This window comes from Brachyhypopomus gauderio, chromosome 15, assembly GCF_052324685.1.
Source record: "Brachyhypopomus gauderio isolate BG-103 chromosome 15, BGAUD_0.2, whole genome shotgun sequence".
NCBI classification, from domain to species: Eukaryota; Metazoa; Chordata; class Actinopteri; order Gymnotiformes; family Hypopomidae; genus Brachyhypopomus; species Brachyhypopomus gauderio.
In genome coordinates, this window is record NC_135225.1 from 10,367,601 (window position 1) to 10,383,619 (window position 16,019).

The following is a 16,019-nucleotide window of genomic DNA, read 5'->3' on the forward strand; positions in this document are numbered from 1 at the left end:
TTGAACTGAACAGGAGGAAGATAGAGCAGCAAACTCTTATTGTGTGTGTGTGTGTGTGTGTGTGTGTGTGTGTGTGTGTGTGTGTGTGTGTACACTGAATATGTTTGGTCCGATATGCTCCATGCAGAGTCCAGGGTGAAATGAAACTGTAAGCTATTCTCTCATTTTCCATCAATCGTGCAGTGTCACACTGAATTCCCAGCTGCAACATGAACTGTGATGATGTATATTGTTATCATCTGTGCAAAGCAACAGGTCTCTCTCTAACCAAGAGTTCTGCAAAGGAAAAACCTCAAGTGTGGAAAAAGAATGTACTCTGATTGGCATTCAGTTCTTAGTCTGTCATTAATAATTATGCCATTATTATTTACCTGTTATCTCTCAATATTCTGATGTTTTGTTATAGTAGTAGTATATATCATGTGATCTCATCCTTATATGAATGACAATAATTGTAAAAGATGCACAAAATGGTACGATATGAAAGATGCACATATGTAAAACCCAACTCTAGCCCTAACCGTAACAATTATTAACTCTCCATTCATGGGTCAAGCAAATTCTCACAAACGTGTGACCCTAAGGTCATGGTGCCAGCAAGACTTTCTCTCAGGGCAATACACAAGAGAGCCCATTAAAATCAATATCAATATCCACAAGCATCACATTTTCCATGACTGCTGATGGTGGTTGTCTTTCTCAGAGTCCTCAGGAGACCTCTCGCTGTTGTTGTGAAACGGTGCCGAGTGACACAGCGATGCACGACTCTTTGGAAGTAAGTCTGAGTCCTCTAACTGACTAATGAGGTGGAGAAGTTAACAGAGGGAGAGGAGCCTCACCAGAACATTGGCACCAATGTGTCTGATGTTCCGGGGTGGGGGCGGGAGGGGCGGTGGGGGGGGAGGGGGCATGGCTTTCTCACTTACACTGCCTCCCCGCAAGGCTGCTGCACTACGAGAGGCATCAGAAGCTGTCAGTTTGCTGTAGATACATGTAACAGTGGCAACCTTCCTGTGGAGTGCATTTTAATAAGGAGAATTTTCTAATTAATCCTCTAATTGGTGAAATCCCCATGTACCTCAGGTCCATATGTCCTGAGAAGTCACGCAAAGTTCTACACCGAGGTCTATGTTGATCTTTGTGGGAATTGATATTCAGCTTTTCTTCCATGGTTTCCATGGTGAATCTTGGCTTGGAACTGTTTATCTTTTGTGGATGGTGGTCCTTGCCTGATATGTGGTTTGTCACTAAGCCAAAAACATGTGATGTGTTGTGGTACTGTGTTGCTAGGAATCAATAGTGTCAGTGTGTTCATTTCATGATTTTCTTTACACCGTCTCCCTCTTTATTGGCAGCAATCCATTTGGTTAAGTGACTGTGTGTGTGTGTGTGTGTGTGTGTGTGTGTGTGTGTGTGTGTGTGTGTGTGTGTGTGTGTGTGTGTAAGTGTGTGTATGTGTGTGTGTGTGTGTGTGTGTGTGTGTGTGTGTGTGTGTGTATGTGTGTGTGTGTGTGTGTGTGTGTGTGTGTGTGTGTGTAAGTGTGTGTATGTGTGTGTGTGTGTGTGTGTGTGTGTGTGTGTGTGTGTGTGTGTGTGTGTGTGTGTGTGTGTGGCTGGTGATGCATGGATTTAGTTTTAATGGGAACCAAAGCACCTCATGGAAAGCACAACTTCATGGGGATATTTCACTGCATATTTGAATAAGTACTACATACTTAAAAGTTCCTGCATTTTGTTCTGAGGTTAAGACTAAAGTGTAGCTATAGCATTATGTAAGTACTGTAATGCACAAGGCAGTGTAACTACCCTGATAGATAATGCAAGATTGTCTTTGCAGGTGTGTGCGTGTGTGTGTGTGTGTGTGTGTGTGTGTGTGTGTGTGTGTGTGTGTGTGTGTGTGTGTGTGTGTGTGCGCGTGTGTTTGCTTGCATGTGTCTTGGTGTGTGTATATGACTGACAGAGACACAGGATATGAAAGTACAGAGAGAGACAAGTGAAGATAAAAATATTTTTGTGTGGATGTTGGAGCACAGCAGTATAAGACTGTGTGTGTGTGCGCGCGCGCGTGTGTGTGTGTACATTATATGATGACATTTACTGGATTCTGAAATGCTTATAAAGCAACTAATTCCAAAATGTCAGGCCTGCAATGCCATGTTTTGCTGTCTTATTTTCTTTTATAGGACAGTATTTTGCCTTGATGCTAATAGCTTTGTTTATTAGAATTTTGCAGCTATGGTCAAAAACAGCAAGTGAGCTTTTAATGTGTCTCGGCATGTCAAACATCCTCTTCTACTTGATTCTTCTCTTATCGTCTCGTCTTGTCTCATCTTGTCTTGTTTTTACACTTTTCTCTCTCTGAATGCTCATGTTATCTCTCTCTCAGTATGCTGCATTATGCATTACATATTCATATTCTCTGGGGACTTTTATGATAACAAATTTGCAGATGAAGATATCCATCATACAACCAGTTTGAAATGTATCAGGAGTTACAGTGTGTTAAATCAATGACTCTCCACTGGCTTGTAGTGTCTCTGCATAGTCTCGAGAGAGAAATGAATTTGTATGATATGAAAGGTATTATGAACGCAGTGGAACACTGAATTCTAGAAGACAACTGAAAATCTTTGGAAATAATAGAAAGACATAAGACTTTGAGAGAAAGGCATCCTGTCACAGTAAAAAAAAGATGAGAAGGGCAGATAGAGGAAAGAAAATAAATCTTTAAGATAGGAGAGAACAGGTAGCTTGGACAGAATTGAAAACACATCATCATTCAATATGTCATTTATGCGGAGACATGCATGCATGCACTCAATGCACGTAGTACCATTTTTGCAAAATCATATATTCCTCAGCTGATCTGGTAGCATTTAAGCAATATACTCACCAGCCACTTTACCAGAAGCACCTAACTTTCACCTACAGTCCCTGACCACTTTATTAGGTTCACCTTTCTAATAAGTGCATTTTATAGGTATGCAATTACACACTCTAGGCCATCAACTGACATGCACAATTTGCCAGCCACCCACTAACCTTCTCATCACAGGGTTACTCCTGACTTCATAATATTTGGTTGGCTACTCATTCTTAACACAGCAGTGCTGCTAATGTGGGACTGGGTGTTGCACTGGAATGAATATATTAGGTACTGCAGTGTTGCTGGAATTTTTACATGTATTGGTTGGATTAGAACTTTGATGCTTTCATTTTAAAATATACAGCCAACAGTTGGGATGTGCCAGTGGATGGGCTGTGGTTTCTAAGTATAGTACCTAATCAACAATAAATATATATATATTTCTAAAGGACAAATAAGGTGTATATGTGGATTTTTGCGATTGCTTGGGTGTCAAAATAGAAGCCTCACTTCTAAAATCTGTGTATGGATATTAGCCTTTCAAACAGATAAACCTTCTCCATAGTCATATATTGAGATAAAGTGTGTTTTGGGTATTTCAGCATGTGCACACAAACCTCCCTGAGATGGTCGGCTCATTCATTTACTGTTTTAAGTGCAGTACTATAAGTGAGCCATTTCTGTGCAGAGCAGTTTTAGTAGTCTCACTTACTAAAAGGTGATACCAGTGATATCTAGAGTGAAAATATGGAAATCACTTCTTAAAGGGGCAGTAAAAAAAAGGCATTTTACAATTATTAAATGGAGTTGAGGCTCAGAAGGACTGTGTTACAGTCATGCCCATAACACTGGGCAAGTTCTCAACAAAAGGTCTTGTCCGCTTCCACTGCATTCAGAGTACTGCGCACTGCAGGACTTGGGCCTGGTTTCCAGTGGTGGACTCCCACTGATCTCTGATGTCTACTGGGCTCTAATACAATCCACAAGCTATACAAGCAATTTTCAGCCAATTACCAAGTCCATCATTAACTCAGTGGTGGTGGAAACCATGAAAGTGCTGGTTAGAGAGTCCCCACCACTGGGGTCTGTGAGTAATAGACTGAGGTGAAAGTTTAGCAAAAGATTTGTAATTATTACAATTACAGACATGTTCTACAATAAGTCTTTGGAGAATATGCCTTAAAATGCTCAGGCTTAGTTTGTAAGAAGCATAATCCAATGTTAGCAAAGCTGGAGTTATGAGTATGTCTGCTTTACACCTCCTGTTTGGTTGGACAGAGAGAAGCAGTTTGTGGCCATGTTGAGTAAGCGTCAGGCGTTACTGAGGGCAGCAGAGCTGTTCCTGCCTACACCACTCAGACGCCTGGCAGACACCTGCTGATAGGCAGAGTGGTTTTATAGTTTGTCTACAGGCGTTTGATGTGTACGCTGTCTATGCAGTTGCTATGCAGAAATCCAACTCCTTACAATTTTCAGTAAGGTTCTTAATATGCTTTTAAATGCTTCATGTAAAGCCTTAATGAACAACTCATGCTTTATCTGTACAATCACACCCACACATGCACATTCGCACACATATAAAGATGCACAGGCACACACACACACACACACACACACACACACACACACACACACACACACACATATACACACATATAGTTCCTTTGAAAGAGCATCATTCTTATTCTCACATACTGGGGAAATTTTTTACTGAGGGCTTTTAGCCAAGGGCTCACATCCTACCTCACCCCATACCTCACATCATACCTCACCGTACCTCACCCCGTACCTCATGCTATACCTCACACCATACCTCATGCCATACCTCACATGGTAACTCATGCTGTACCTTACACCATACCTCAATCTGTACCTCATGCTGTACCTCACGCTGTACCTCATGCCGTACTTCACGGTGTGTAGGATCTGTTTCGCAGGATGGAATGGACAGGCAGAAGAGAGATAAACGCTTCAGAAGCTGGAAAGTAATGGGCAACGAAGATTCATTTTCTAGAGAAAGAAAGAGAGAGAAAGAAAGTTACATATGGTGAAGATACTAAGCAAAAAGTCACTTAAATGTCTCAAATGTTATTTCACACATGTATTATGTTCATTTTGGTTGATCTGTGCATTTAACAGAACACAGATAGTTATTAGAGAAAGTACCTCAGAAGCCTTTGACTTGTGTAAAGGTGGACAGCTGACTCCAGTCAAACGATGCACTATGCTTGCATCCCTGCCTGCAATGAGATGGAAGTGGAGCGAGCTCTGGTTCGCTCTCTTAGCCATCTCTGTTGCTGACACGCCATACGTCAGCTGCAGCTGCCGTGTTCTCCTTGTCTGATAAGATCACACAAGTGAGTCTTGATTGCATTCAGCGTGCTAGTTTACACTTCAGTGCCTACAGAACAATGACGTAATACACACCCTGATAGTGGAGATATCAATGAACTGTTTTCAGATTTGCAGCACGGCAAAACCTTTGGAGGCTTAAGAACATTTTAACTGTTCAACCGAGTGATCTTTAAGCTACGTTATGAACCAGCCCAGTTCACCGGGACAGCAGAAACTCAATGATCAGTGATCTGCACAGTGCAGTTAAACCTAGTCTGCTGCTTTCTATTTGAAAGTATTTTTCACAATCTATCTCCGTGTCTTTCGCCATCTTTTCATAAGACTTTATGGGTTTTTGTAAATCTTGCATTAAGAACTGCTATGACTGCTATAGTCAGATATTGGTGTAGAGAAAAGCTTTATCTTCTGTAGGATGCCAAGAAAGAGTTCTGATGGGAAAGAAGTAAAGATGGTTACAGGTATTTGAAGCTAATGATAGCAATGCAAATGAACCTTAATTAAACTTAAAACTGTTTCAGTCTCATCATTTTAAACAAAATGTTTTTTCTAAAACATAAACTTGACATTTAACTCAGGAGGGAGTTCTGATCATGACAGTCAGCACCAATGAAACTTGTAATAGGAGTTGTTCTTTGTTCACACAGGAGGGTTTAAAAAACTGGAAAGTAACTCTCTGTTTAGTACTTGATAAAATGATGCATTCTTTAAAGTGTGCAGAAACTGGACAGTTCACATCATGTCTGTACCACGTTCACATCTGTACCACGTTCACATCTGTACCACGTTCACATCTGTACCATGTTCACATCTGTACCACGTTCACATCCGTACCATGTTCACATCTGTACCATTAGTGAATGTGTGGCATTACTGTGGAATTTTGATTCCAAAAAGGAATTTTAATTCTTTCTTTCATGCAAAGCCTCAAAAGTCTGTCAATACATTTGGAAATCTGATAGCTAAGTTGATTAAAGAGCAATATTTAACAAGGAAGAACACATGTAAGACATAAAACAATATACAGTACTTGTGCAGTTCATTGTACTAATATGACTGATAGCTGATAGGATCTCCACCCCCACTTCTAATAAAGAATTAACAAATTTAATTCTCATGTGCCTCTGCTTTAACAGCCTGAGACATTGCTCTGCTAGCTCTGTAGGGGCAGGGTCAGTGGGAGTTCAAAGTCCTGGCATAATTTCCCTCCATTTGATTCTCTGACATTTATGGCCCCTATCCCTATGTGGAATAATAGCCTCTGGAGTCATTTTGAAAAACTCTGCAAATGAGTCACATACAGTAAAGTTGCTTTATTTAACCTTTCAGGTGATTCATATGTTCCTACTGATTACTGGAAAGTGTGATCAAGACCATCAGTTTGCACCATGCTCTTCTTTGATGCAAAGATTAATCATCTGCAGAAAACTCCCTCCAGCGTATGCAGAGAAGCGTATACCAGTGATAGGCTATTCATTACATTGGCTTCTGGCTTTTCTGCCTGTCTGGAAACATTGCAGAATCACATCAATCTTTAACCTTTTTGTGAGTGCACGATGTGTTAAACCTGTCAGGATGAAATGAAGAAGATATGGAGGCAGAAAGACTATACTGAGTTTAAAATAACAATTATTGTATAATTCATTTATTTTTTTCAAAGTTCTTTAGCTTGTCAAATGTGCTTGTAGTGACCAGTTGGTCAGTTCAGAGATATCACACGAAAATTAGCTCAACATTCAGGAAGGCTGAGACTTTGAGGAGCATCCAAAACAAACAAAAACAGTCAATCAAAGTGGTTTTGCCCTTTGTAATGTATATCATACAGTGTCATAGGCAACATCATAGTACAATATGGTACAGCTAACAGGCATGGGCACGGGACAGCGTGAGTTGTTAGCAGATCCTTAAACAAATTACTGAAGAGCAGTATTGTTATATAAATAGTTCTAATCATTTAAGGTCATACACATTGAACAAAACAATGCAAATACCTATGTCATAGTGGCATTGTATGGCAAAAGAGCATCAGCAGCATTGCAGTGAGTCGATTAGAAGCTGACGAGGTGACAGGCCGTTTGAGATAATAGAGTTCTGTTCTGCCAGGACTGTACCTCCTCCAGAGGTGCTTGGTCAGAGAGTCAGTCGAGCCCACATCTCATCCATCTTCCAATGTTGCAACATCATCACTCTGCAGGGGCGAGCCCACCCTGCTCCAGTCTCCGTGTCCTCTCAGTCTGCTGAAAAGCAACAACACTGTCCCAGAATTAATTCTGCCACTTTTTATTGTGTTTCTCCTCAGAAGGAAATGGTCCTTCATGTTACATAGCACTCTAGTCCCAACGAGAAAAGCCATATGTGCAAACGTATCATAAATATGCCTCTTGATATCCCAGAAGTGCCTGTGGCTATAATTAAGATAAGCCTGGTTCTGCAAACATAGTAGAGCGCTGCCCAGTTTGAGGTGGGCGTTTTTGAAGCATCCTGCTACTGTAAGCACCCATCGACCACAGCAGCTGTCGTCCTTACAGACCCCAAAGCCTATTACAGTATAACAGATTGTTATGAGTTTCTATGTTGTGGGAAGATTGTCAAGGCATAGATGCAGGGGGCAGGGACATCTCAGAATAATACTGCCACCATGTATACAAGAAATTAAATTCTTGTAAACATCCAGTGGCTTTTCTGTCATGCCTGTTGCACAGAACTGTCGTTAGTGCCATTCTGGACACCCCTTCACCAGGTTCTGCTAAAAAGGCCTTTTCCAGGACCTGCAAAGAATCTTCTGGAATGCTCTGCGGAAGTCCTGGTTAAAGATGGTGTAGATGACAGGGTTGAGGGAGCTGTTGCAGTAGCCAATCCAAAAGAAGAACTTAAAGAGGAGGGTGGGGATCTCACAGGCCTTCCGGCAGATTCCGTACAGGCTGTAGCTGAAGAAGAAGGGGAACCAGCAGACCACGAACACGCCCATGACCACAGCCAGCACGAAGGTGAAGCGCTTCTCACGGGCTTGTGAGATCTTCTTTCTGGACATGGTGTTCCTCCTCTTCCTACGGGAGGAGAAGAGGTCCAGGGACTTGCTGCTGGCACGGGACTTGCGGCTGGAGTGCTTGGAGCTGGAGCTGTTTTTGCGGCTGGTTCGGCGTTCTCTCCGCCCTGGCGCTGACTCATGGCGCGGCCGTTTGGCCTTCTCGTCAGATGAGCTGCTGTCGTCTAGCTCTGCGTCCGGCTCATCCTCCCCGCCTTTCCGCCCATCGGGCGGAGGTGAGGCACAGTGCCCATTTTCCCGGCCCGAATCATCACGGCTCAGCCCATTTTCCAGGCGTGGCACCTCTCCCCCGCCGTCCGCCTCGTGCCGCTTCTCTGACATGTTCCTGGTGCGCGTCTTGGCCACCTGGTAGATCCTGATGTAGACAAGAATCATGATGACACAAGGGGCAAAGAAGGAGCCGATACTCGAATACAGGATGTACCACGTGTGGTCGTTTAGCTCACACTGCTTATCGCCTTCACTGTTACGGTCCATGGAGATAAGGGGTGGGAAAGAGATCACGGCCGAGATAAGCCACACCACTATGATCATCCCCTTCACCCTGCGAGGGGTCCTCTTCAGGTTGTATTCAACTGCCTGTGTCACAGACCAGTACCTGTCCAGACTTATGGCACACAGGTGAAAAATTGATGCCGTGCAGAAAAGGACGTCTAATGCCAGATAAATGTCACACCAAACTTTCCCAAAGAACCAATAACCCATCAGTTCATTTGCTAGAGAGAAAGGCATTATCAGTGTGGCCACTAGAATGTCAGCGCTGGCCAGAGACACAAGAAAAAGGTTTTGGGGTGGTTTGAGTGCTCTGCTCGTTAGAACGGCGATTACAACGAGCACATTCCCGACTATAGTAAACAAAATGAGAAAGCTTACCAATCCCGCGAGCCCTATCATGGTAGGCAACGAGTATTGATGGGTGGAATTCCCAGTTGAATTGGAATTGTCTAAGAAATTGTCCACTTCGTTGGAAAAACTTTCGTTATCCATTTTAAGTATAAATTGTTCTGTGTTCGAAAATCCTTGCTTTTCAGAAAGCCTTTTGGCAGAGCATGATGTCTTTTTGATGTCCTTTCCTTGGGTTTATCCTTCTTTAAATGTTATTTTCATAATGTGCACGTCCCCTTTCTTGTTCAGAGAAATCCTTATACAAATCAGATAATTATTAAATGGCTAATATAAGCATGTTGTCCACGGGATAGTCTGATACAATCACCGTCGGACACCATTCTTCACAAACCTATTCGTTCTCCACCAGTTTATTGGTCTCAGCATCCTCTTCTCTCTCTCCTCCCGCAACACGCTGAACGTCTTGCCCGGGACGCGCTATCCACGTGCTGCCCACATTAAACCAGCCGAGCGCCGCCCCGCCTTTGAAAAGTCAAAGGGAGAAAAAAGACTACAGAATCATCCCTGCAGTAATCTAATGTTGTTCGACATGCTTAAGTTGACTACAGTGAAACGCTGTTGACCTTTATTTTATTTGAGCACTTTGCGCGTATCTCTTGTAAGCTACATTTCTTGCCTACAAGAGCGCATAAGATTCGATTAAACATGTCAGATTTCATATATTGTTAACCGATTTTCCCTTTATACGTTGTTGATAAGAAAACATAAGCGAAATTCAACCGCGAATAAGTCAACCACGCTGCTTCTGGAGTGTCCGGTGCGTTGGCTGGATGTCACTACTGAAACTACCTCGTCGCTTTGCGCGTACAAGTTGTAAAGATAATATCGGGTGCAAATTTATGTTACCTTGAAATAGCATGAACTGGCGTAACATAACATGAGCTGGATACGATTCAGCGTTACTATCCTCATAATCTTTTAAACGTCAGTGTTCTATTTGATGTAGTAGAAGTCGTTAAGAGCTAATTACTGTTGACGTTTCATTCTTTACTTTAACATAATTAATGCAGAGGCGTAAGATTAACGCTGGTGTAATTTATCATCCATTAAATTGGACAAAAGGGAAATGTTATCCTTGATGTACTGGTCATTGGATATAAACTGCTAAATTTAAGAACCCCTTGATAGCGTACAACAGCAGTTTGACAATTTACTGTTGTCTAAATTTATACATGCATATACATGTATACATTATAAATGCTATGCGCAAATTCTTTCTCTCTCTCTCTCTCTCTCTCTCTCTCTCTCATATATATATATATATATATATATATATATATATATATATATATATATATATATATATATATATATATGCTCTGATGGTGTAGCCTATGTTAACGTTACGCAGTCATTATGTTGCAGAAGCTGAACGTTTATTGAGCGTGTTTGTTGTAAGTAGTCACCATTAATCAAAGCTGTGCATTCTGAATCATAAGCAGAGCTGCGCGTGCAGACTGGGTGTATTGAATATCACCGCGCAGAAAGAGATGGCACAGCACAGAATGTCATCAGTATCGCCTGTGCAAACGGGTGGTCCTGCTCTAAACGCTTAATTATAGAACAATACATTTAAAAGGAGCGGATGGTGAATGTTAATTTAGTAGTGAGCAATAAACAGGATGTTTTTATTCGGCCGTTCTCATGATTGCGTTATTACAAACACTAAATGTAGGCCATAGTAAACACACTGTCTATATAAACACAATTTTTTTGGAGGGGTTTTCGCCAAGGGTTTTCAAAGACAAATATGGAAACAAACACTGCGAGTGAATATAATATTGTGTTTGTTCCGGTGTAACAAAATTGTTATGTTTGTGCATGTTGTGGTTGCTATGACATGAGGGCATTTGTGTGTGTGTGTGAGTGTGTGTGTGTGTGTGTGTGTGTGTGTGTGTGTGTGTGTGTGTGTGTGTGTGTGTGTGTGTGTGTGTGTGTGTGTTTGTGCGTGTGTGTGTGTGTGTGTCCAGACAGTGCTGTGCTGGGGCTGACCCCAGGGCCTGTTCTTCTCTAAGCTGATTTCTATTGAGCTTTCCTGTCTTGTGATCATTAAGTTCCCCCCTGGGCCACACTTGTGTCCGTCTAATTGAAGTGTGTGTGTGAATGATTCCCATAATTACCCTGAGTCTCGCCTTGCTCCTCTGTCTTCCTGTTTCATGTTTCTTTATCGGTGGCTAATTCCAGCAGGAAATGATGTCACATAAACTTGTCCTCCTGCTCCTGTCCTTTTTGTTTATTCCCAGAGGACAGAAGGGCGGACATGCAAAGACTGAAATCATTGTGGGAGCCTAAGTCAATATGCAGTAGTGACAGGAGGCAGTAAAGAACCCATAGTGTCCTTTAGATCATGCTCACTACATTCAGTAATAATGGCTCTCTTATCTACGGGATGGATGGAGCTCACAACAAGCATGGCAGAAAGCAGGCTTTCTGAAGGCTCTGCTGTAATCTGCTGTCAGTCCTGCACTTTCAGGACGTCGTTGTGATCCAGAGCGACCCCAGCATATCCTGCACCCAAGGCTGGAGCCATGCTAGACGTGGGCTCTGTGTGTCGTAATGAGGCTCAGGGCTCAGGGCAGGTCAGGGAGCCTCACAGGGAGAGGGCTGCTGCTGAAACCACACCTGCCACACGGATCTCCACTGAAGGACTCTGTGGTTTGAAAGCTTTGGAAAGACTCCCGGAAAACAAAAATTGATTTTAAAAATTAATAAGTGTGGGATCACACTCTTGAGGAAATTAGCCCATCAGGTGCTGTGGGAGAGCAGATTAAATGAGATTTTTGTGTAGGGTAAGAGAATATTGCATGTACTGTTGATCAGATAAGTGAGTGTGACAAGCCAGCCACCACAGCAAATGCCTGCATGTGCTTGAATGAACAGCTGAAGCCAAGGACATCCGTCATCTTCCTGAATGATGGAATTCTCAAACGCAATACTCACTCTTTTAAATAGATGAAAAAAAGGTTTATATAAAATGTCCAGCTGCCTCATTTAAATTATTTGCAAAAATAATAATAAAAAAATGAGATTACTCATGAGTAAATGGAAAATGAAGTAATGTGTTAATTCTGTTCCTTCTAAGATTCAAAAGGGACGATAGCACGGCCACTCGTCCTCTCATAGCTGAACAAAAGATGTGATTTAATTAGGGTGCAGGCGAACTTCATCACATTGTCATCCCTTAATTAATACAGTGCCTGGACGTAGTGAAAAATAATGTGGAAAGCCAATCCTGTGATGATAGAATGATAATGGACACGAACATGATAAGATCAGATGCAATCTTTATGAGCTTAGGAGGTTTTCAGGAATGGTGACGAACCATTCAAATGTGGAAATCGTGCTTTTTCTGTGCTTCTGTAAGCCTGATCAGGCACACCTTAAAGAGAACCTTGCTGCAATTGTGAAGTGGTATTCACTCTTAATCCACTGTCCCTGCAAATCCCTCATGCACCAAGGAAGGATGATAACAGACATTAAATGACAGACATTAGATTTAATATTCTAAGGAGTATGTTAAATATTTATTCTAATTTCCTTATGTTGCATTCAAGCCAGAATCTGGAATCTTTGGAAGACGCATTTCGTTAAGCTTCTTACAGACAAGGTGACCAGCAACTAAAAGGTTCAATCTGAAAGGCTTTAAGAAAAAAGATGTAAGGACAGCTCAATATATCTGTCAGTTTTATAGGCATGTCAGAGACTGCTTCTGGCTGTGTGAAGATGGGGGGGTGAGAGTGTGTATGTCAATGTGCAAGTTGGGGAGGGAGAGGGAGAGAAGGGGTGAGGCTATGATGGACTGAGGGAGTAGATGTCAACAGGATTATTTATTTGACACAAGTACCTTCAACAATCAGAAGGGTCCAGGGCCACAGTGACCAGCTATGTAAAAGTGTAAGAGAAGACTCCAAGCAAAGATCTCAAGATTCTACATAAGATCTGATTCTGCCAGAGACCGCTTTGTCAGTGACTCTCTTTTGCTCACCGGGAAATGGGGGAGTGTTTTACTGCACTGCAACAATTTTATGCTGTGATAATCAAGATCTGACTTGATCATTTCTGTTGTGCCAGTGTAATGGTTAATATGCATGCAGATTGGGAATCATTTGAAGGACTGCATGCATGTAATTGTTTAGCAAAACACTCATAAGAAAAGTGTATTTGAAAGAGGGAGAAAGACAGAAAGAGAAAGAGAGAAAATCTATACAGAGAGTTCAGACAAGCCAAAAGAGGCAAAGCCACTGATCTACACTCATGCAGTTCTCCTGTGAGAGAGAATACTTGGAGGGGTTAGGATCTGGTGCTAATGGACATAACCTAACCAGTTAGCACCACAGATGGGGATAGAGAGAGAGGGAGAGAGAGAGAGAGAGAGAGAGAGAGAGAGAAACTTGAATGGTAAGAGAGACTTTTTTGTTTTTTTCCTTGTTGTCTTGTTGCTGCTCTTGCTATTGGGGGTTTGATCAGCCACACGTAGTTGTCCAGCACAGCAGGAAAAACACACACTTCCACTGGACATGTTCGAGTTATATTTATCATATTGCATATTTATTATTTATATTTCCTGTTTAGTGTTGCAGTTTTACATAGGCTCCATTTCAACCTTCACTGACTTCTAATTTCTGAAATGGAATCAGGCTTGTGAACTGCTGACCTCTAATTCAGTGACAGGCCATTGAATTTTGACTTAGACTTGAATGGTTATTTGATTTGTTTGAAGGAAATAGCATAAAGTTGGTGCTTGGAATCCAGGATGTTAAGCTTTGTATTTTTGTCATTTTATTTTGAAGACATATTAAAAAATAAAATTGTTATGAAACTGATATAACTTCTATTCTCTATTACTTATGCTACCATAGACAACGTCTCCATTGCTGTATAGCAACTACAGTTTACAGTTCTATAAAGACACAAGTAAAACAGAACAAACATGAGTCGTGAGTAACACATTAATCATACACACCACCAGATTTTCCGAGTGAGAATGTCAAAAGCATAGACATCTAATCCCAGCATAGACATCTAATCCTAGCCATGTGACATGTTTCAGCCTCTTGCTGAGGGGACTGATGAACAAACCTAAATGCAAGAATAGATGTTGGGTTGCTCTGCATGCCAGTATGTGAAGAAGAGTGAAAGAAAGGGAGAACTGGGTAAAGCGACAAAAGGAAACACCCATTTGTATGACGTGGCAGTGAAAGTTCACTCAGCGATGTCAGGTTGTGATGACATGAGCTGCGGAATGGAAGTCTATCCACAGGAAGCAGAGGAACTGCACCAGCGCAGCCCTGCTGCAGTGTTGCATGCTGGGAGGAGCAAGACAAGGAGCCATCGAAGGGTTTTCTTATCTCCGAGCCTTGGGATTAGCATACATTTAAAAACATTCATTACTATCTTACTACAACAAAGAGCACGACTATGTTGGGAGTTTTGGGTTATATTTGGAAAGAACTGCAGATGTTTTCTTTCACTTCCAATTTGATGCATGAATCATTTATTCTGATTAATCATTTACCACAAATAACCTGTTAACAAAGTTATCATCAAGGAGGTTGTGGAGCTGTTTGAACAGATGTGTGCTGCTGGTGGGCTCCTCCACCTTAGCTACATGGTGCTGATTGGAAGACATCAATGGTGTGTGAATGGAATCATGCCATATTTCTGTCAGCAGATGCAAATTTGTGTGCTGGTTTCAGGTTTCACACACACACGCACATATATACACATAGAACGAAACTCCTGACATATGGGGACTTAACACTTGTTATGCTATACAGAAACAGTTCCTAATAATTGACATTCCAAGCCTTAAAAAAGTAGCAGATAACTGTTCTGTATGAATAATAGGAACCACGTCCTGTTCTAAATTGCCTTCTTGTATGTGCAAGCTCAAACATGAGTGTTACTGATTCGTGAGTGTAAATATGTTTCTGTATGCATGCATAGTTTGTGTATGCATATATATATACTTGGCTATATCAGGTATACTTGGTATATATATAAAGTATATAATTTTAACTAAGTATTCACCATGTATTCTCAGAAAATAGACTAAAATAGATGGCTAACACACACACATATCCCTGCATACACACACCTACACACAGGCGCACTCACTGAAGGTGAATGTGTGGGAGGCAAAGCCCGATGATCAAGGACTATCTTTTCTTTCTTTGCAGTGTGTAATGTGGGAGGGACCCTCACATGCTGGTTTTGACTGTATGTGAACTGGCTCTGTGAGTACAAAATGTATGTCATGAATTCACATTGATCTACATGTATTGTGTTGTGCAGCATGGTTTCACCTCTAAAACTTGCTGCCTCTGTCATGGCTTATTGGGCTTGGATGCTCCTTAGCGCTGACCGTGGTGCTGAAATGGCTGGATCCTGTGGCTGGTGATTGCAGTGAGGGATGGTGTTACGCTATGCGACCTACAAACTTTTTTCATCACCTAAATGTAGTAGATATAGTGAGATATTTGTGGGTGTGTGTCTGTGTGAAGTTAAAAATACTGCTTTACAGATGAGCAGTATTTTACTAATACAATTTTAGCCTAACAAGGCGTTTATTGGATTTATGGAGCATAGCAAAACACCTCTAGCACATCTGACATCTCTCTCTATCTATCTGCTCATCACTCCCTCCTCCCTCCCTCCCTCCCTCCCTCTCTCTCCCTCATTTTACCTGCATTAGATGGTTAGCCAAGCCACTGTTGGATCACTTTAAATCTCAATTGCTTGAATTGCACTCATTCACAATTACAAGTCACTTTGCATAAATGTGTCAACTAAATGTAAGCAATATGTAATTAATCATCCCAGATATCAGCATATCATGGTACTGAATTA

General features: G+C 41.7%; 1 protein-coding gene across 1 annotated transcript; it reads right to left on the reverse strand.

Annotated features, from left to right (window-relative positions):
• Window positions 1-6,551: 6,551 nt before the first annotated feature.
• Window positions 6,552-9,683, reverse strand: adra2c (adrenoceptor alpha 2C). Its single transcript, XM_076974701.1, has one exon. The coding sequence runs from the start codon at window positions 9,249-9,251 to the stop codon at window positions 7,965-7,967; it is 1,287 nt and encodes a 428-aa protein (XP_076830816.1). The 5' UTR covers window positions 9,252-9,683; the 3' UTR covers window positions 6,552-7,964.
• Window positions 9,684-16,019: the final 6,336 nt, after the last annotated feature.

What these genes read in the sequence shown, in the direction of transcription:
- adra2c (XM_076974701.1), bottom strand. Translation starts at nt 9,251, where the DNA reads ATGGATAACGAAAGTTTTTCCAACGAAGTGGACAATTTCTTAGACAAT.